General features: G+C 50.4%; 1 protein-coding gene across 1 annotated transcript in view; it reads right to left on the reverse strand.

Moving 5' to 3' along the window:
* DYNC1H1 (dynein cytoplasmic 1 heavy chain 1) overlaps window positions 1-3,942 on the reverse strand; it is a 66,512-nt gene extending 62,570 nt beyond the window's left edge. Inside the window, exon 1 of the mRNA XM_045528895.1 lies at window positions 3,552-3,942. Within this exon, the coding sequence (XP_045384851.1) occupies window positions 3,552-3,804 (253 nt within the window). The 5' untranslated portion in view covers window positions 3,805-3,942. The remainder of the gene's footprint in view (window positions 1-3,551) is intronic.
* Window positions 3,943-20,262: the final 16,320 nt, after the last annotated feature.

Genomic DNA, 20,262 nt, shown 5'->3' on the forward strand with positions numbered 1-20,262 from the left:
CTCAGCCTCCCAGTAATGGGACTACAGGCATGAATCACCATGCCCAGTTAATTTTTCTTATTTTTTATAGAGGCAGGGTCTTGCTGTGTTGCCCAGGGTGGTCTCAAACTCCTGGGCTCAAGTGGTCTTCCCGCTTTAGCCTCCCAAAATGCTGGGATTACAGCTTTGAGGCACCATGCCCGGCCGAGTAATGCAATGCTGTACTTTAACAAAATTTTACAGCTAGCTGGGTGTAGCTATGTATATAACTTTACATAATAATGCTTCTATATTCAATTACAAGCTTTTGGACACTTCTTTTTTTTTTTTTGAGACAGAGTCTCGCTCTTTTTGCCTTGGCTAGAGTGACGTGGCGTCAGCCTAGCTCACAGCAACCTCAAACTCCTGGGCTTAAGCAATCCTTCTGCCTCAGCCTCCTGAGTAGCTGGGACTCCAGCCATATGCCACCATGCCCGGCTAACTTTTTCTATATATATTTTTAGCTGTCCAAATCATTTCTTTCTATTTTTAGCAGAGACGGGGGTCTCACTCTTGCTCAGGGTGGTCTCGAACTCCTGACCTCAAGTGATCCACCCACCTCGGCCTCCCAGAGTGCTAGGATTACAGGTGTGAGACACTGCGCCCAGCCAGCTTTTGGACACTTCTTCCCATTAAAAAAAAAAAGTAGAAGAGGATAAAATAAATAAAAGCTAAAGCAATTTCTCCTGTTCATTAAATAAATTATATGACTTCATCATTGGTGGTAGCCTTTTTTTTTTTTTTTTTTTGAGACAGGCTCTTGCTCCATTGCCCAGGCTGGAGTGCAGTGTCATCATCATAGCTTACTGCCACCTCAAACTCTTGGGCTCAAGTGATCCTCTTACCTCAGCCTCCAGAGGAGCACACGCTACCACGCCCAGCTAATTTTTCTACTTTTTGTAGAGACAGGTCTTGTCATTTTGTTCAAGCTGGTCTCCAGCAACCCTCCTGCCTCAGCCTCCCAAAGTGCTAATATTACAGACAGGAGTCAGCCACCATGCCCAGCTAGGGAGTAGTCTTTATTCAGTTTAAACAATTCAGATCTGTTTTCTAAATTAACACAAGCCTACCTTTTCATTGTACTTAACTAGTGGTCACACATATTTGATTAAATGTACAAATGCCAAGTCTAACTCGTAAAAACCACACAGAAGAAATCCCTTCTACCAAGGGTCCTGGGTCTGTACTTATATCTAAATTGTCCTAGTGTAGCCAGGATGCTAATAAGACCAATGAGACCATATATCATAAACTTGGATTAATTTTTAAACTTTTCTTAGATTTTTATAAGTGAAAATTAAATTACAGACAGGTTGAAATGCTAGAAACACTTTGAGGATTTTTATAAATACAAGAATGAGGTAGGATTTCAATTTCAGATAATCTAATTCCTTATTCAACTTTCAAAAGTGCAAGTCACCATGGAGCCAAGATTTGGATGCTTGGATATTCATTCTGCTGAAAGGAAGAAAACGTACCCACAAAGACACAGAGATGATTTATACTAGACAGTGTACTACAGAAATATGCCCCCCCCCAATAATTTTAGTAAAGTTCAATTCTAAGATGTCTGAGAAAAGTTAATTACTGATGCTTGCTTTAGAAGGAAACAATAAAACTTAATTTTTTTTTCATAAAAAGAAATTGTGAGCCCAGGTAAAAAAAAATCATTGATTTCAATACATAAGCTATGCAATAAAAATAGGATCAAGAATCAGCCATGGTCAAACTACTCAAAATACAGTAACTTAAAAAATCCAGATTAAAATTTTATAAAATATATGCATTGAAAAAGACCAGAAACACATATACCAAAATGCTGACAGTGGTTATATCTGGGTCAAAGGATTCCAGATGACTTTTATTTTATTTGTGTAAATTCTCTACCGTGGATATATGTTTTTGGAAAAAAGAGTAGACAAGTTAAAAAAAAATTTTAAACACTTGTGGTTTCCATGCAGGAATATATAACTCCAAATATAACAGTAAACAACACTAAACAACATTAATACTCTAAAGATGCTTGAATGGTTTATTTGCTGTGAACATTCCATGCGGATCTAAGAAAAATATTTCCTGTACTTTCCTAATCTCTGGCAGAAACCAAAGCTACAATGAAGCATCTTCTGAGTAAGTGTAGCCTTTGAAAGAAACAAACTATCAGAAAGAAACACAAGTGTGTGTGTTGAGGACTGGGCAGACAGTATAGGTTCTCTTTATGACAGAACCATTCAGTTTTTTGAAACTATAGGAAGCTTACCTGCAAACATTTTCAGACAATCCCCATTCCCTAGGTGCTAACAGTAAAACCTACTTGGAATCATCCCTGGGTTCCAAGATGGATCTGCCACACCCATACATGGGGTCCTCAATTCCGACTACAAAGTCATTTTCAAGAATCAAAGAGAAACCCTCCCTGCAGGCAGGCTCCAGAGGGCTCAAGATGAATCTAGCCTTGCTTTGGGGAGGTCACTATTTGAGGAGATGGCTGGAATATGCAAACCTTTTGCCTCCTCCCCCCACTAAGTGCTTAATCTGAATCTTTTTTAAAAATCTGTAAAATCAGACTCAAATATTCAGTGCTGTCATGACAATCATAAGCATTACACAAATACTAATTATAAGGGATGATGAGAGAAAACAAGCAATAAACTGGAAATTGAGCTGCTGAGTCTAGTCTAAGGACTGAGATTAGCTTAGTAGGACTTTGGATGGGTCACTTAACCCGTGCCTCACTTTCCTCACGTGTAAAATCCAGAGATACACCCATTCTGGAAGGATGCTGTGAGGACCAACATGGAGACCTACATCAGAGCATCTACATAAGATGGGGATGCTGGCAGGCAGCGGAGGCAGGCACTGTCATTCCGTGGGCCTCAGGCCCGCATCCTTACAAGCCCGGGGCTGGGACATCTGCCCGCTTAGGCTCCCCCCCAACCGAGACGACCTACGGGCCGGAGTCCTGGCGGCCCGCAGCTCCGCGGGTCCCTGCCCCTGACACTTTCCTCCCGAACCGGGCTCGGCCTGGACGCAAATCGAAACTAAAAAGCTCATGTGACATTGGAGGCAGGGATGCGGCCTCCGCCCGCGCTCGGCCCAGGGAGACGCCGTCTCCACCCAACTCGGCCATCTTGAGCGGCCCGAGCAGACAAAGCGACCCCATTGTTTTGGGTGACGGCGAGACGGGGCACCTTCATCCCCTCCCGCGACCAGGACGGGGACACCCCGCGGGCTCGGGCCCCGGCAGTGGGTGTGGCCAGAGGGAGGCCCGGGCGCGGCGCCGGCCTCGCGGGCGGCCGCGGGGGCCCGGCCGGCGGGTGTCTGTGGCCGCGGGGGTCTTCCCGCCGAGTGTCCGCGAACGTGGGGACGCTTCTCACCCCACGGTCCGTGCGGCCGCGGGGGGCCCGGCCCGCGCGGTGTCTGCGGCCCTGGACGACCCGGACACCTTCGCCCTCCGCGGGGCTTGGCCCGGGGGAACCCCGCCGACCCCGCCCTCTGCAGGGGCCGCCCCGGCCCCGGCCCCGGGCCCGCACCTTTGAGGGTGGAGCGCTCCACCAGGACGGTGTGGACCTGCGGGTCCGACAGGAACTTGCGCATCTGCTCCAGGGCGCTCTTCTCCTCCAGCGCCGCCTCCAGCGCGGCGGGCGCCTCGCCGCCGTCCTCCAGCAGCAGCGGCACCAGCTTGCGCAGGTGCTTCTGCAGCACCGACACGTCGGCCACATTCTGCACGGCCGACACCTCCAGGCCGGCGGAGCCGTCCTCGCCACCGCCGCCGGGCTCCGACATGGCGCCGCGCTCGGGACCCGCAGGCGGCGCTGAGGGGCGACTGGGCGCGCGAGCGAGCGAGAAACCGGCGCCGCAGCCGTACCGTCCGCTAGCCCACGGCCGACCGAGAGCGCGAGCCGGCTCCGCCCCGAGGCAGCCCCCGCCCGCCCGCCGGCCGCAGCCGCAGCCGCAGTCACAGTCACTGGTCCCCGCTCGCGCCGGCGTCACGGCGCATGCGTGTGCGCGCGGGGAGCGCCGCCGCGCGGCCTTCTGGGACTTGTAGTCCGGGCGCGGGGCGGGGTCCGCAGTCTCCGCGCGGCCGGCGGGAAGGTGCGGACTTCGCCTGCGCCCGGTCGGCGGCCGCGCCCTGTTCGCCGCCGTGGGCTCGGCGAGTAGCCCAGAGCCCGAGAAACTCCGTGAACGGCGGATGAGTGATGTCAATGACGGGAACTAACTTGTACTGGCGCACTGGGCACTTGGCCCGCGTTCTCCCCTTGAATGAACGAATGACTGCGTACTAAGCGCCAAAATACAGACACAGTAGCTGGGTTATTAGGTATATACAGGGGGAGCGAGACTATTTTTCGGAGGCGGAGGAGACGAGCAGCGTGCCCAGAAGGTCACACTGCTGGGCAGGAAAGGGAGAGGTTCCCGGCAGAGGGACGATCCTCTGCCAAGGCACAGTGGTCTGGGGGTGGTGGCTGGGCGCCGACTGCAGGGCTGCAGGGACAGTATGAGGTTAAGCTGAGAATGACACACCTGAGCGGCACATAAAACCAAGCTGCGATGGGATCTGGCTCCTACTGACAAAATCATTTCCCCCAAGGATGCTGAGGACCAAGAGGGAGACCTACATGAGAGCATCTTCCTACAACAGCGACGCTCCTCCAGCAGCCCAGAGCTGCTGTGGGCTTCAGTTATTCTGTGGGCTTCAGCATCTGGGTCCCTACAAGACAAGGCCTGGGTCGCCTGCTCACTAAGGCTCCCCCTCGTTCTGACTCACCTGGACTTCCCTACACCAAGACTGCATAAGGGCCAGAGTACAAGCTGCCCACATTTGTAGTTTAGAGATGGCAGTTTCTTCCAAGGGGTCGTGATTGGCCTTTGACAGTTTAAACTCAAAACTTGCTTCTTAAACTGGGTGGAGGGAGGGAAGCGAAAGGCGTTTTTTAGTCTCAAAGTGCACTGTCAGCTGAGTCCTGATTGGTGGAATGATGATGGTATGATTTAATTCTCCCAAGTCATCTTTGGAAAAATGTGAAACATACAATATGCTTATTCCTTGCTTAATTACTGGGTGCCAAACCCCAGGGGCTGCTGGAACACGGAGACTAATCATATGATTCTTGTCTTTAAGGAACTTATGGAAGAAGGGACAGCTTAATACCCCATCCTCCTGCCCTCCATCAGACCACCCTTGTATGATATGCCCCAGCAGTTCTAATGATCTTCCAGGGAAAAAAATAAATAAAACAATTGCAATGAGTTTATGCTATGATCATAATAGTAATGAATAATAACAACACACCACCAACAGCTAGCACTGAGTGTTCACTTCATGCTAAGCACTACACTAAGGGTTTCCCTTCATATATCCCTTAGGGGTAGGAACAGGGACTGAGAGGGAAATATATTAGGTATAGGTCAGTGAACTCTGAATAGGCCATGCACCATTCGAGACTCAGAAACCCGCAGGGACCTGGCGGAGAGGCAGACTGCATGCTGGCTGCACCGTGAGTCAGCACCAGCCTGGGAGACAGCCGCTCAGGCATCTGAAGGACTCAAATATCTGCAACCTGGCCTGAAGCCAAGGAAACAAGACAGCAAGTTCCAGATTTGCAGCCCCATATGATAGGCTCAGAACTAAAAGTGTTCATTATTTCTAAGGGGACGGAAATTGGGGGAACCTGAACAGTCAGTCTACAAGGATTCATATGTTGGCCAAACGTGCTTGCTTGTCTGTTCTCTAAAGATGTTTGTTGTATTTGAAGTATAAGAAGAAGAATGGTTAACATCGATTGGGTGCTTGCTGTACACAGGGTGTTGCACACTCTAAGTGCATTATCCCGGAGGCTGGCTAGGCTGCCCCAGGGCTGAAGGGTGAAGGGAGCTTCTTTCAAGGTGCCCCTTCTGCCTCCTGGCACAGGACTCTGGCCCCATCACATCCCACGCTGGCCCTGGGTGGGGTGGGGCCCTCCACCAAAAACCTGGCCTCTCCCATGCCCTGGCTAGTTTGGGCCCCTCAGCGTTCTCCTGTCGGTGGTAATCTGCTTGCATTTGGCAGTGGGCAGGGAGTTCTGGACAAAGAGTTCGTTCTAAGTTGATGTGGGATGATAGTGGCTGGTAGGGCACTTGTATTTTATCAGAAAGTGGTGATGAACTGTCTACGTGGATGACACTGTGCCCATTCCCCACCTCTCTCTTTAAAATACCGGACATGGTGGCCCCTCAAGTCCAAGGTGGTGCTCAGTGTCATCCCCATCCTTCCTCTCCAGCTCCCTCTCGCAACCCTTGGGCAGCACCAAGCCCCTGGCGGCCTGTCACCTTCGGGCTCTGCGCCCTTGTCTCCCTGGGAATTCCAGGTTGGGCTCGCTGACTCACTCATTCATTCCATAGGTTACTCTCCCCGACTTCTGGGAGCGGGAAGATCTAACTTCTCGGCATTCTCAGCGCCAGCAGGCCTGGACCAAAGCGGGCGCTTGGTCAGTGGGTGTGAAGCCGACGCGTTGCCTCCAGGAATGGTGCTAGCGGTGGCAGCAGCGGCGGGAGCTCGGGGAGCGGTTTGGGTCTGGACCTTCCCCGCGGCTTAGTCCGGACCACACCCTCCGACCGCCAGGGCGCTGCTGCGGGGCCGGGCTGGAGCCTCCCGGGGTTCACGGGGCTGCACGACACTTTCCCGGGACGCGCGTTCCGGGACACCACCCCCCTTTCTGTCCCGGTTTCTTGTCAAGTGAGCCTCACTCAAGGCGAGGCTGGAACCAGATCGACTCCTGGTGGCGTCGGCGCGGCGGGAGGGGACGCGCCCCGCGCGCACAGGACAGTCTCCTGGCGCCCTCTAGTGGTAAGACCACGCTGGCGCAGTCTGCGTGCCGGCCGCCCCGGTGGCACTGCCAGCCTCTCCGTCCCAACGTCACTTGGGTCGCTTGTCCGGGGTACCAGAGCAAGTAGTAACAGTGACCAGAAGGCCACTGCCCCTGGGGCAGACGCCAGCGAAGCTCCTCTCTAACTGGACGGACAATTCGCACCAGGCTCTCCTGACCGCCGGATTAGGGGGCTGCCTGCCGCCGGCCCTCCGGGACCCCCAGCACCGCCCCGGCCCCTCTGCTCTGGTGGCCCTTCTCTCACCAAAGGCCGAGTCCCCCGCCAAGACCGCTGCTCCCTGGGTGCTCCGGACCCGCGCCTCTCGGGGATGTCACCTCTGAACTCTGAAATTCTCTCCTTTCTCCCAAATGTCCTCTCTCCCTCCTGAATTCTTTCCGCCCGAGTCCGACCTACTCTACCCGGGTCCCTTCTTTAAAAAGAAAAAAAAAAAAAGGAAACCCTGCCACACCCACTGCCGGCACCTCTCCATCACTTTGCTGCCCTTTCAGGCAAAACTCCTGGAAAATGAGAGTGCACGGGCACTGCCTCGAACGACAGCTCAGCTTTCCCACCGCCACGTTCCGGGCAGGTGCTCTCGTCAAGGTCACCAGTGGCCTCCACGTGGCCAGATCCAGCGGCCAGTTCTCCGTCCTCCCTTGCCTGACCTGCACAGCGCTGGCGCAGCGGGCACCCCCTCCCTCTGTATCCGCTCCCTTCACCTGCTCCTGGCAGCCCTGCGCTCCCGGTCCTCGTCACTGCAGCTCCTTCTCCCTTGCTAGGGACACTCCTTGCTCAGGCTTCCCCCTATTCGATACAGCTGTGCCCTGCTGACGCCCAGCTCCAGAAAGTGTGTTCTGCTGTTGGGTGGAGTGTTCTAGAAAAGGTCAATTAGGCCAAGTTGGTTGAAAATGTTGTTCAAGTCTTCTACATCCCTACTAGTTTTCTATGCACTTGTTCTATCAATTATTGAGAGAGGGGTGTTGAAATCTCTGATTATAATTGTGGATTTATCTTTTTCTCCTTGCAAGTCAATACATTTTTGCTCTATTTTGAAGCTTTGATGTTAACTACACAAATATATATCACTGTTGTGTCCTTGTCCTGAATTGACCTCTTTATCATTTTGAAATGTTTCTCCTTATTTCTGGTGACATTATTTGCTCTAAAATCTACTTTGACATTCACATAGCTACTCCAGCTCTCTTTTGATCAGTGTTAGCATAGTCTATCTTTTTCCATTCTTTACCTTTTTTTGAAGATAGAGTCTCCCTCTGTCACCCTGGGTAGAGTGCAGTGGCATCATCATAGCTCACGGCAACCTCAAACTCCTGGGCTCAGGAGATCCTCCTGCCTCAGCACCCCCCCGCCCCCCATAGCTGGGACTATAGATGGACCACACCTGGTTAATTTTTTATATTTTTGGTAGAGATGGGGTCTCACTCTTGCTCAGGCTGATCTTGAACTCCTGAGCTCCAGTGATCCTCCTGCCTCAGCCTCCTACAGTGCTAGGCTTACAGGCGTGAGCCACTGAGCCCGGCCTCATTCTTTAATCTATTTGCACCTTTATATTTAAAGTGGGCTTCTTGAAAGCAGCACATTCTCCACTCTTGCTTTTTTTTTTTTTTTAAACAAATTGTATTTGACAATCTCCACTTTTTTGGGGGTTGATTATGGATGTGGATGGGTGCAAGTCTTCCATCTTGCTATTTGTCTTCTGTTTGTCCCACCTGTTATGTGTCCAGAATTGAACTCTTGAGTCCCCTCAGCCTCTTCTTTCCCCAGATTTCCTGTCTCAGCCGGCATCACCACTGCTCACCCTGATGCTCAGGCCAAAGCCCTTGCTACCCTCGAGGCCTTTCATTCCTTCCTGTTTCTGTCTGATGGAAATATCAGAATATTTCCAAAATCCAACCTCTCCCCACCTGCACTACTGCTGCCCTGCCTCAGACCTCTCTGGTGCCACAAGAGCTCCCCGCAGGTGGTTCTCTGTACAACAGAGGGACTGGCCTTTGGAAACGTAGACCAGAGTCATCGGTTCTGTGCCCAAATGCTCCCGAGATCGCTCATCTCTCCTGGAGGGAAAACGTCCTTGGCTTGTCCTCTGAAGCCCTGTGTGATCTGGCCCTTGGCTCTCCCTCCAAACCCCTCCCTTCTCTCTCTCTCCCCACTGGCCCTGCTGACCTCCTCGTTGTTCCCACATCCCACCAGGCATGCCCCAGCTGGGGGTCTTTCCATCTGTCCATAATAGAATGCGTTTCCTCGGGGACCTTAAGTGGCTCACTCCTCCTCTCCTCGCAGGCCTCTCCTGAGCTTACCCTTTAGAAGAGAGGGCCTGTTTGACTCCCTTCTCCAAAGTGATGCCCCCATTGCTCTCCCCTGCCTGGCTTTATTTTTCTTGAGAGCACATTTCTCTGCGTGACACATATTTGTCTTTCTTGTTGATGGTCAGTGTCCCACAACCAGCATGTAGTCCCATGAGGGTGAGGTCTTTCTCTGGGTAACCACCAAATCTTAGCATACACCTGTGCTTAGAACTGCCCCGTGCTTGGTGTGGGTGTGGGATCACTGTCTGGGCATGCATATAGGACACTTCTGTGTCCACCGGGGGAATCACAGGGTGATTCTAAATGAACAGAACTTTTAAAAAGTGTACTGCTCAGTGACTAAGTGAACAAACACATCAAAGCCTGTTTGTAAAGGAACTGCCTTATCTCACTTCTCCGATGTCACAAATGTGCACTCAGCACCCCTCACGCCGCACACACACTAAACCTGCCTAATTCCTCCCTGGCCTTTGTCTTATGTCCCCATCCGTAGTTAGGGTGGGGCTGCAGTGCGTTTCTTCATTTCCTCAAGACTTTGAGAAAAGGCAACACAGATGCAAGGCTCTTGGTGCATCCTCATGAGGAGTCACTTGATGGGATATCTGGGGATTCGGGAGGCTGCTCATTGTGGGTTGAACTGTTTCAACTCCAGGCTGGGTGCGGTGGCTCACAACTGTAATCCCAGCACTCTGGGAGGCCAAGGTGGGAGGATCACTTGAGGTCAGGAGTTTGAGACCAGCCTGAGCAAGAGAGAGACCTCCATCTCTACTAAAAATAGAAAAATTAGCCAGGCATCGTGGTGGTGTGCCTGTAGTCCCAGCTACCCAGGAGGCTGAGGCAGGAGGATTGCTTGAGCCCAGGAGTTTGAGGCTGCAGTGAGCTGTGATGATGCCACAGCACTCTAGCCCAGCAGACGGAGCAAGACCCTGTCTCAAAAAAAAAAAAAAAAAAAAAAAAGAATTTTACAACTCTACTGTATGTTTGAACATTTCAATACAATGTTAGAAATATACGTATGTGGGCCAGGCGCGGTGGCTCATGCCTGTAATCCTAGCACTCTGGGAGGCCGAGGTGGGTGGATTGCTTGAGGTCAGGAGTTCAAGACCAGCCTCAGCAAGAGCGAGACCCCATCTCTACTAAAAATAGGAAGAAATTATCTGACCAACTAAAATATATATATAGAAAAAAATTAGCCGGGCATGGTGGCGCATGCCTGTAGTCCCAGCTACTGGGGAGGCTGAGGCAGGAGAATCCCTTGAGCCCAGGAGTCTGAGGTTGCTGTGAGCTAGGCTCACGCCACGGCACTCACTCTAGCCCGGGCAACACAGCGAGACTCTGTCTCAAAAAAAAAAAAAAAAAAGAAATATATGTATGTGAACAACTGAAATGATAACTTCTTAAAAATGTACAATTTCCTTTTGAATCACCTGACATAATTACTCCATTTTATGCTAATTAAGAACCACTGTGGGCCGGGCACAGTGGCTCATGCCTGTAATCCTAGCACTCTGGGAGGCCGAGGTCGGTGGATCACTCAAGGTCAGGAGTTCGATACTAGCCTGAGCAAGAGCAAGACCTCTTCTCTACTAAAAAAAAATAGAAAGAAATTAGCAGGCCAACTAAAAATATGTAGAAAAAGTTAGCTGGGCATGGTGGTACAAGCCTGTAGTCCCAGCTACTCGGGAGGCTGAGGCAATAGGATCGCTTGAGCCCAGGAGTTTGAGGTTGCTGTGAGCGAGGCTGATGCCACGGCACTCCAGCCTGGGCAAGAGTGAGACTCTGTCTCAAAAAAAAAAAAAAAAAGAACCAGTGTGTTTATTTCCAGTTTTTGCCGGTTGTACTTGTAATTATGTAATTTAATTCAATTTCCCATGAATCAATGAAATATAAAAAGAGTTGTTTTCATGAAAACTGAGTTGAGAGCTTTGGAGAGACTGGATAAAGGCAGGTCACTAAAATATGCTGCTTAATTACATTTGAGTCAGACAACTAAAGATACTGGGGGAATCATAAACATTTAGAAAGATTCTTCACACAGGTTGCTCCTGAAGTGTCCTTTAGTTCTCCCTCCACTTTAAAGAAACCAAGACTAAAAATTATACATGATATAGCATGGGTGAATGGGTTGTGTGTGAAGGATGATGTGGTATTTGGATCAGTGGACTCATTTTGAAACAAAAGACTTTGGCCTTGTATAAAAAAGGCTTGTTGGGTCATTCAGCATTCAGGGCAGGAAATGAGCCATTCTAGGTATTTCTAGTAGAAAGGGATTTAATATGGGGAATTATGTGCTTATCAAACTACTGGAAGGGCTAGATGGGCAGGCATCAGGGGCTGCCCCTGGACCTGTGCTTTAAGGCCTCACTGCTGCTGCTGTCATCTCGATGTCAGGGGACCGCTCCTGTCCAGTCAGCCACACCACAAAGCGGGTGATCAGGCCGTGGGACGTGGGTCCAACCACTGGCCAACGCACACATCTGCCAGGGCCTACTTGTCCTCCTCATCTCTGGAGAGATTACCTTCCAAGGCTTGTGTGGGTGCATTTAATTGGCCAAATCTAATTTCCAGCAGAACCTGAGCTATAGGAGAGTCTGGGAAATATGAATCATTTTCTCAAAATAGAAAGTGGGTGAAATGGAGGTTGAAAGCAGCTCTGTATCTGGCATAATTGGCAAATGAATGAATATTCTTATATTTATGTGTATTATATTTCTTTTACATATTTTAAGCTAATCAATCATCTAAGGGAGCAGACTGCAATATTATTTGATGATTCCCAGCTTTAACCCATTTTTTGTTATTAATGATCCATCCCAAATGATTGACAAGGCATTACCATAGCTCAGAATGTACAAGCAGCTTGTTTGGTGACTGGGTGAACCGTGCGGGAAGGATGTTGCAGGAAGAGACTGGCAGGCTGAAGGAAGGGTGGATTTAACTTGGGGAAACTCAGGTAAAAGTAAGAAATCTTTTTTTAAAAATTTTTTTTTCTTTTTCGAGACAGAGGCTCGCTCTGTTGCCCAGGCTAGAGTGCTGTGGCATCAGCCTTGCTCACAGCAACCTCAAACTCCTGGGCTCAAGCAATCCTCCTGCCTCAGCCTCCCGAGTAGCTGGGACTACAGGCATGCGCCACCATGCCCGGCTAATTTTTTCTATATATATTTTTAGTTGTCCAGATAATTTCTTTCTATTTTTTAAGTAGAGATGAGGTCTTGCTCTTGCTCAGGCTGGTCTCAAACTCCTGAGCTCAAAGGATCCACCCGCCTCGGCCTCCCAGAGTGCTAGGATTACAGGCGTGAGCCACCACGCCCGGCCTGAAGTAAGAAATCTTGAACTGCTACTTAATGTTAATAACAAAGATAATCAAACCAGCTATATAGCCCTTACATTTGTGAAGGGGTTTTCTTGAGAGCAGATGCCTGGAACACGTTTTCTCCAGAGTGTTCTGCAGCTGGCTGCTTCTTGTCACTTGAGTTTCTATTTCATGGGCACAGGAAGCACCTACTGTGTGCATTTTTCTGGGAGTCGAGTGCCCACTGAGCCTTCTGGAAGCCCAAGATCCTGTGTCCCTCATTCCTAGAAGAGAGCTCAGCACAGACTCGGGGCTCAGTAAATTTTTTTTTTTTTTTTTTTGAGACAAAGTCTCACTCTGTTGCCCAGGCTAGAGTGCCGTGGCATCAGCGTCGCTCACTGCAACCTCAAACTCCTGGGCTCAAGCGATCCTACTGCCTCAGCCTCCTGAGTAGATGGGACTACAGGCATGCACCACCATGCCCAGCTAATTTTACTATATATATATGTTTTTAGTTGTCCAGCTAATTTCTTTCTTTTTTTTTAGTAGAGACGGGGTCTCACTCTTGCTCAGGCTGGGGGGCTCGGTAAATATTTCTGAATGAACACATGGATGATTATCCCTAATTTGATGCACAGAAAACCAGGTCTCAGAGGGGTCACATACCTCGCTGAAGAGCATCCTGGACCTGTGCTTTAAGGCCTCACTGCTGCTGCTGCTGTCATCTCGATGTCTGGGGACTGCTCCTGGGACCCAGCCTGGGACCAGAACCCTGTACCACCTGTTGCGGTAGGAACGAATTACTGGGCTGATCATTTATGTGATGGGCGATATTCTGAAATGTAGCCAGTCCTTGCTTCACACAGTAGTGCGGGACTTTAAAAAACAAACTCACGAGTAGAAACCATGCAAAGCAATCTTAATAATCAACAAGTGGCAATGATTGCACAACATTGAGAATATGCTAAAATCTACTGTACACTTAAGCCTGGGTGGGGTGGCTCACGCCTGTAATCCCAGCACTTTGGGAGGCTGAGCGGGAAGGATTGCTTGAGTCCAGGAGTTCAAGACCAGCCTGAATAGTAGCAAGACCATGTCTCTACAAACAAATAAAAAATAAATTAGTCAGGCATGGTGGTGTGTACCCGTAGCCCCAGCTACTTGGGAAGCTAAGGCAGGAGGGTCGGTTGAGCCCAGGAGTTTAGGTTGCAGTGAGCTACGATGATGCCACTGCCCTCCAGCCTTGGTAACATAGCAAGATGTGTCTCCAAAAAAAAAAAGAATTGTACACTTAAAATGGTCAGAGTGGCGGCCAGGCGCGGTGGCTCACGCCTGTAATCCTAGCCTTCTGGGAGGCCGAGGCGGGTGGATCGCTTGAGGTCAGGAGTTCAAGACCAGCCTCAGCAAGACCCCATCTCTACTAAAAATAGAAATAAAAATTATCTGGACAACTAAAAAATATATATATAGAAAAAATTAGCCGGGCATGGTGGCACATGCCTGTAGTCCCAGCTACTCAGGAGGCTGAGGCAGGAGGATCGCTTAAGCCCAGGAGTTTGAGGTTGCTGTGAACTAGGCTGATGCCACAGCACTCACTCTAGCCCGGGCAACGAAGTGAGACTTTGTCTCAAAAAAACAAAAAAAAAACTAAGGGGAAAAAAAAAATGGTCAGAGTGGCAAACTCTATGTTATATGAATTTTGTCTTAATAAGAAAAAATAATCAGTGGGAACATTTTGATTGTTCTATGACATTTGAAACATTAAAACCTCATGACATTAAAACCTATGACATTAATACATTAAAACATTTTATTTATATAAATAAAAAATAGTAAAATGAATATTTATTTAGAACACTAACTTAAAACATTAGAAACATTAAGAATTAAAGTGCTTTATTTCTGTGAACAATCTTATCAGGAGCGCTCGCCTCCCCGGCCCGCACACCGGGACCGGCCCGTCCAGAGGCAAGCGTGGCCCCTGGCAAGGCTGGCACACAGCTCTTGAAGCGGTCCATAGTTTTACACGGTGTGGACGTACTCGTGCCATAGAACTGCATGCTTGGGAGTGGTTAAGGTGGTAAATTTTATGTTACAGGTATTTACTAATAACAATTAAAAAAAAAAGACTTAGGAGGAGCTTGAACAGTCCTTCTCATCATACAATTTAAGACATCAACCGGGCGCGGTGACTCACACCTGTAATCCTAGCACTCTGGGAGGCCGAGGCGGGAGGATTGCTTGAAGTCAGGAGTTTGAGACCAGCATGAGCAAGAGCGAGACCCTATCTCTACCAAAAATACAAAAAATTGGCTTAGCAACTAAAAACAGAAACAAAAAATTGGCCAGGCATGGTAGCGCATGCCTGTAGTCCCAGCTACTCGGGAGGCTGAGGCAGGAGGATCGCTTGAGCCCAGGAGTTTGAGGTTGCTGTGAGCTAGGCTGACGCCACGGCACTCTAGCCTGGGCAACAGAGTGAGACTCTGTCTCAAAAAAAAAAAAAAAAAAAAAGATGGCTTTGGAGGAGTTTGGGGTGCTTTGCTGGCATTGTGGTGGGTGGTGAGAGCGCCCTGGTTCTGGAGGGATCCTGGTGCTGCCACTACCAGCTGTGTGATCTTCTGCAAGTCCCTTAACATCTCTATGCCACGTTCCCCTTTTTTACATGAAGCTAATGAGTGTACCTGCCCCTGGGGCTGGGTGAGGAATAAATGAGATGGGGTCTTGCTCTGTCGCCCAGGCTGCAGTGCACTGGTGTGATCACAGCTCACTGCAACCTCTAACTCCTGGGCTAAAGTGATCTTCCTGCCTCAGCCTCCCAAGTACAGGCGCACACCACCATGCCCAGCTAATTATTTTTTTGTAGCAATGGGGGTCTAGCTATGTTGCCCAGGCTGGTCTCTAATTCCTAGCCTCAAGCCATTCACTCACCTTGACCTCCCCAAATGGTGGGATTACAGGCATGAGCCACCACACTTGGCCCCCAGGGTTCTTGTTAACCTTATTTTTATCAGTAAGAGTAACGGCGATGGTGCTGTAGCCCCATAGGCACTGATCCCTGATGGATCTGCGGATGAACCTTACTTGAAAAACGTGAGGCCTCCAAGTGGCAGTTTTGTTTTGTTTTTAAAAATAGATACAGGTGTCTTTTATTGAAAAGCAAAAAGCATAAGTCTTGTTTAGACTGCATCTTTATTTCCTCAGCTTTAAAAAATTGTAATTTACACAAATAATTACACAAAAATTTACCATTTTAATCATTTAGGTGTATAATTCAGTGGCATTCAGTACATTTGTAAAGTTGTGCAACCATCACCACCATCCATTTCCAGATGTTTTCTTCATCCCAAACAGAAATTCTCTCCCCACTAATCAATAACTCCCCATCACCCCAACCCGAGGTGCAGTTCTGAGAAGAGACACTATGGAGGGTGAGGCCCCTCCCCAGTGCCCCAACTTATGAAAGGACCCAGTACCCACTGAGCTGTCACTGTCAGGCAGAACGCCAAAATCCAGCCACCCACAGCTGCCACCATCCCTAGCATTTACTCAGAGACATACGGCTAAGGAAAAATTGAGCAAATATGTGCTTCTTTAACCTCCTCTCTCAATACTGCACCTTCGCAATTAAAACAGTGAAGTGGACGCCAAATGTGAGGTGGTGTCCTGCATGGGATCCTGGAACAGATAAAGGAAAAACTAAGAAAATCTGAAGAAACTATGGACTCTAGTTAATAATGTATCAATATTACTTCATTAATTGTAGCAAATATATCAATGTAGGATGTTAATAATAAAAGAAACTGTAGGGGGGGTGGTATATGGAACTACGGTACTCAATTTTTCTGTAAATCTAAAACTGTTCTAAAAAATAATGCCTATTAAAAAAAGGTGAAGCGGGGTTATGTTCTAATGGCACATCTGTCAGCAAGCCACTCACCTTGAAGATGGGACGTCCTGGTCCTGACAGGGTTGGCGGGCAGCTTCCAGACTCAGGGAACGGGGCTCTGAAGTGGCCTCCTGGGCTGTGATAATCACATCTCTGGGCTGATAGTTCCAGCTTCCTAATTATGTTCCCAGAAGACCACAGGCCTGTTGAGACCTGAAGGACCAGGTTTCCAGACACGGGTCTGGTGACGGAAATACAGCTCCCCTTCAGGACTGGGGACAGGAGTGGCCGTCCTGAAATCTCTAACCTAAACTGTCACTGGTGAGCCTCTCAGGGCTCAGCGATGGGTGCCGTGGTAGGCTACAACATTCCTTCCCTTTCAGAGGGACTTCCCAGCAAATAAAGAGGATAACATTTTATTTATTTCCCAGCGTGCTTTCCCCTCTAAACCTCTGCTCATTCAGGCAGCTAGCCTGTTCCCTTTAGGAAGAATTGTTACATGACAGAGAAGAGTAAGAGTCAAATCTTCGCTTTGACCTTCCAGAGGTGATTCTGAGTTACAAGATCTTGCAATCTGTGAGCACACAAGGCCCTCAGTGGCTCAGCGGTTGCCTTTATGGAAATTAGGAAAAGGCGCCTGTCCACTCCTTTGTATGCAGCCCCAAGCCAGGACACACGGCGTGGCAACTTCGCACCACTGCCACCTAAGCACCTGCACAACCTTGCATGGCAGCCTCAGAGCTCAGAGAGAGCTGAGCTGGCAACAGCGCGCAGGAAGACAGGCCTTGCAGTTTGGGGTTTGGGGGGCAAAGGGCACAGCGCCTTCTTGCCCTGGGGTGGGGGTCGGGGGATCCAGCTCAGAGGGAATGGAGGGGCGGCTACCAGGCACTGTCTGGGCAGGAGGCCTGAGGCCACCTGGCAGGTTCAGAGCAGGCGCATGTTTCCTCAGCTCCAAAGCGGGCCGGGGAGTGGGACAAGCCCCACGTGGACCAGACGGAGGGATGTGGCCTCTGCAGATGCTGGTGCAGATGGACGGGGTCAGTGGGGACCAGTTCCACCTCTACCCACCACGACTTGCCACTGCAACCCCCGGAACTGAAGGGTGGGATCCTGGATGACTGAGATTGAGTTTCTGTCACTCTGTGGAACGGAAGATTTAAGTGGAAATGAAGTGGAAGTGCCTTTATGAAGCGGAAGAGAGTTAGGTTTCCAGCACAGTGGGTCTGTGGCTGGTGATCTGGACCTGATATCCACCCGATCCTACCTTCAGAATATCCACTGTGGTCCCAGCCACCCTGATCTCTGAAATGAGTTATCTCCACATCCCCCTAACTGGCCTCCCAGCTCTTGCCTTGGCCTGTGCGAGTTCAATCTCAACAGAGCAGCAGAGTGTGCCTGTTATAATGCAGGGCAGATCTGGTCAGTCCTTAGAATCCTGCAGTGGCTTTACATCACTCAGAGTCCTTTTAGTGGCCACCTGTTACCTCTCTGGCCATCGCCTACAGCAAAAACCCACACTCTCTCCACCACACGATCAACAGCTCCCACCCCATGGCCCTTGCACATGCTGTGCCCTTGGTCTGCAATGCTCTTCCCTCACTTCAAAGTCACCTTCTCAGTAAAGCCTTCCTTACCCCCTTATGTAAATTTCTCTCCTCATATGATTCCTACCCCTCTTCCCAGCTTTAGTTCTTCCTGTAGCATGTATTTACTTCAACATAGTATGGATTTTTAAAATCTTGTTTATTGTCTCTACACGCTAGAAGCTAAGTTCTATGAGGGCACGGATTTTTGCCTCTTTTGTTTAATGCTAGATGCCCAGTGCCTAGAAAAGTGCCTGGCACCCAGCTGGTGTCTGATAGGTATTTGTAGAATTAAATGAACTAAGCCTAGAGGTGAGGGGTAGGTATCTGTAGAATTAAATGAACTAAGCCTAGAGGTGAGGGGTTGTTTCTCTTTAGGCCTTTGCCCATTTCCTCCTCCTCTTCCTTCCAGTTCTGGCTTCCAGGTTTCCCCCTCTGCTTGGCAGCTTTTCCTGGTTCTGGCCTAAGGCCCTCTTGTCCCTAGCATAAAGGGATTAAGCAGCCAGGTAGCTGTGACACTGTGAAGAGGGGAGCCTGGGAAGCGCAGGCTCCATCCTCCAGGGTCACCAGTTGTCTTGGGCGGGAAGCAGTGGGGAAGGGGTGTCGTGAAGGCTTGGGTGAGTCCGCTGGGCATGAGAGGGTGGGTGCTCCCAGTTGGCTTGCCCACCCCCGCTTCTCAAGCTGCAAGAGCCACCTGGCGGAGGGTCTGTAGGTCGAGCAGGGTGCAGCCCTGGTTCTCCCAACTCCAGGGTGTGCGGGCTCAGCCAAGCCTCTCCTCGCCTACAGGCCTCGCGGACACCTTAGACCCCTCACTTCTGTCGCAAGGATGACAGAAGGCAAGTGGGCCACACCTAGTGAGTACGGGCCCGCCACATACTCACTTGGCGGGGGCGGGGGCTCTGCTCCCCTTGCCAACCCGACCCACGGCCAGCTTCCCGAGCAGATGGAGCGGGTGCCCACCGCCCGGGCCGCTCCGTCCCGCGAGCCCACCGCCCGCTTCGCACTGGGCAGCGCACTGCAGGCACCCTGCCTCACGTGAGCCTCGGGGCAACCTTGTTCTGCTGGCAACACTGTGTCCATTTCACGGGCAAGGGACCTGGGGCCCAAAGAGCGAATAACTCCAAGTCACTCCGACAGGAACACCGAGACGTACCGGTCAGGCTCTTTACTTGGCAAGTGACGCAACCGCCTCGGCCGTGTCCCGTGCGGAGGGCCGGTCCGGCGGGAAGCCCGCCAGCTTCGCCGCGCCGCATCGCTGCAGTCCCGAATCCCGAGCTTAATTTCAGTCTCTCCGCCGCACTTAAAATCCCCGCGCTGCGCCAACACACGCTTGGTCACGAGACCCGGCTCTGTTTTGTCACGTGCTCTGCAATCCTTAGGTCATGTGACCCTCGGACCAATCCCAGTGGCCCGGAAAGAGACGCATTTTGATTGGCCCTTGCCAGCCAGGGGGCGGGACGCTTGCTCCGAGGAGGGATGCTGTGTCCGGCCCTCCCTGCCCTCGTCTCTGTGCTAGGCGTGAATCTCGCTGTCTCGCGATACTGGGCGTCCCTCAGGTGCCTCTAGACCCCACAATGCAGCGGGCACAAGCGGGGCGGTCACTTGTTGGCGCAGCTTCGCGCGTCGCTTGCGTCATCTTTCTGAGCCGGCCTTGAAGTTAGGGGTTTGGTCTCCCTGAAAGTTTGTTGCCGGCTCTGTGTTGTCTGAATAGGACAGACTTCTTATCGTGGGCCCAGGGCCTTCCACCGTCGTCCCCTCCCTGCCTCTGAGGCCCTGTACTCGCATCCGCCTCTGAACCTCCCGGCTTCTTTCTCATTTCTGCCACGGCCTGGCTTGCACTCCAGGCACTGATTTCATTTTTATCGTTCCAGATGTATAGGGGATACTTAAGCTGGGGCCCATGGCTTGGCTTCTGGGGGCTGTGACCAACACCCCCACCCCACCCCGCCACTTCAAATTACATGCATCGTGTAGGCTGTGTAGGTGCTCCTGTGGATTTGGGGGTGCGGTGCGTGACTCATGACTTAAATGCTAAGTACCATCACAGGCTGGGGGACCCTACTTGGTTCGTCTTTGTGCTCTTTGTCAGTACAGGGCCTGGGGCAGATGTCCAAAGACGCTTATTAGACAAAAGCGAATATCCTATTTCTTTCAGTTACCACCTGCAGACACCTCAATCTGCTTTTACAGGAATGCTTGCCATTATTTGCATACAACTTTTGATTGCACGCCTCCCTACTGGGATCATGATCTCTCTGCTTGAACATTTTTTCATTCAGTCTTCCATGTGTCAGTGAAGAAGAACCCAACCTC

Source organism: Lemur catta, chromosome 1, assembly GCF_020740605.2.
Source record: "Lemur catta isolate mLemCat1 chromosome 1, mLemCat1.pri, whole genome shotgun sequence".
NCBI lineage: Eukaryota > Metazoa > Chordata > Mammalia > Primates > Lemuridae > Lemur > Lemur catta.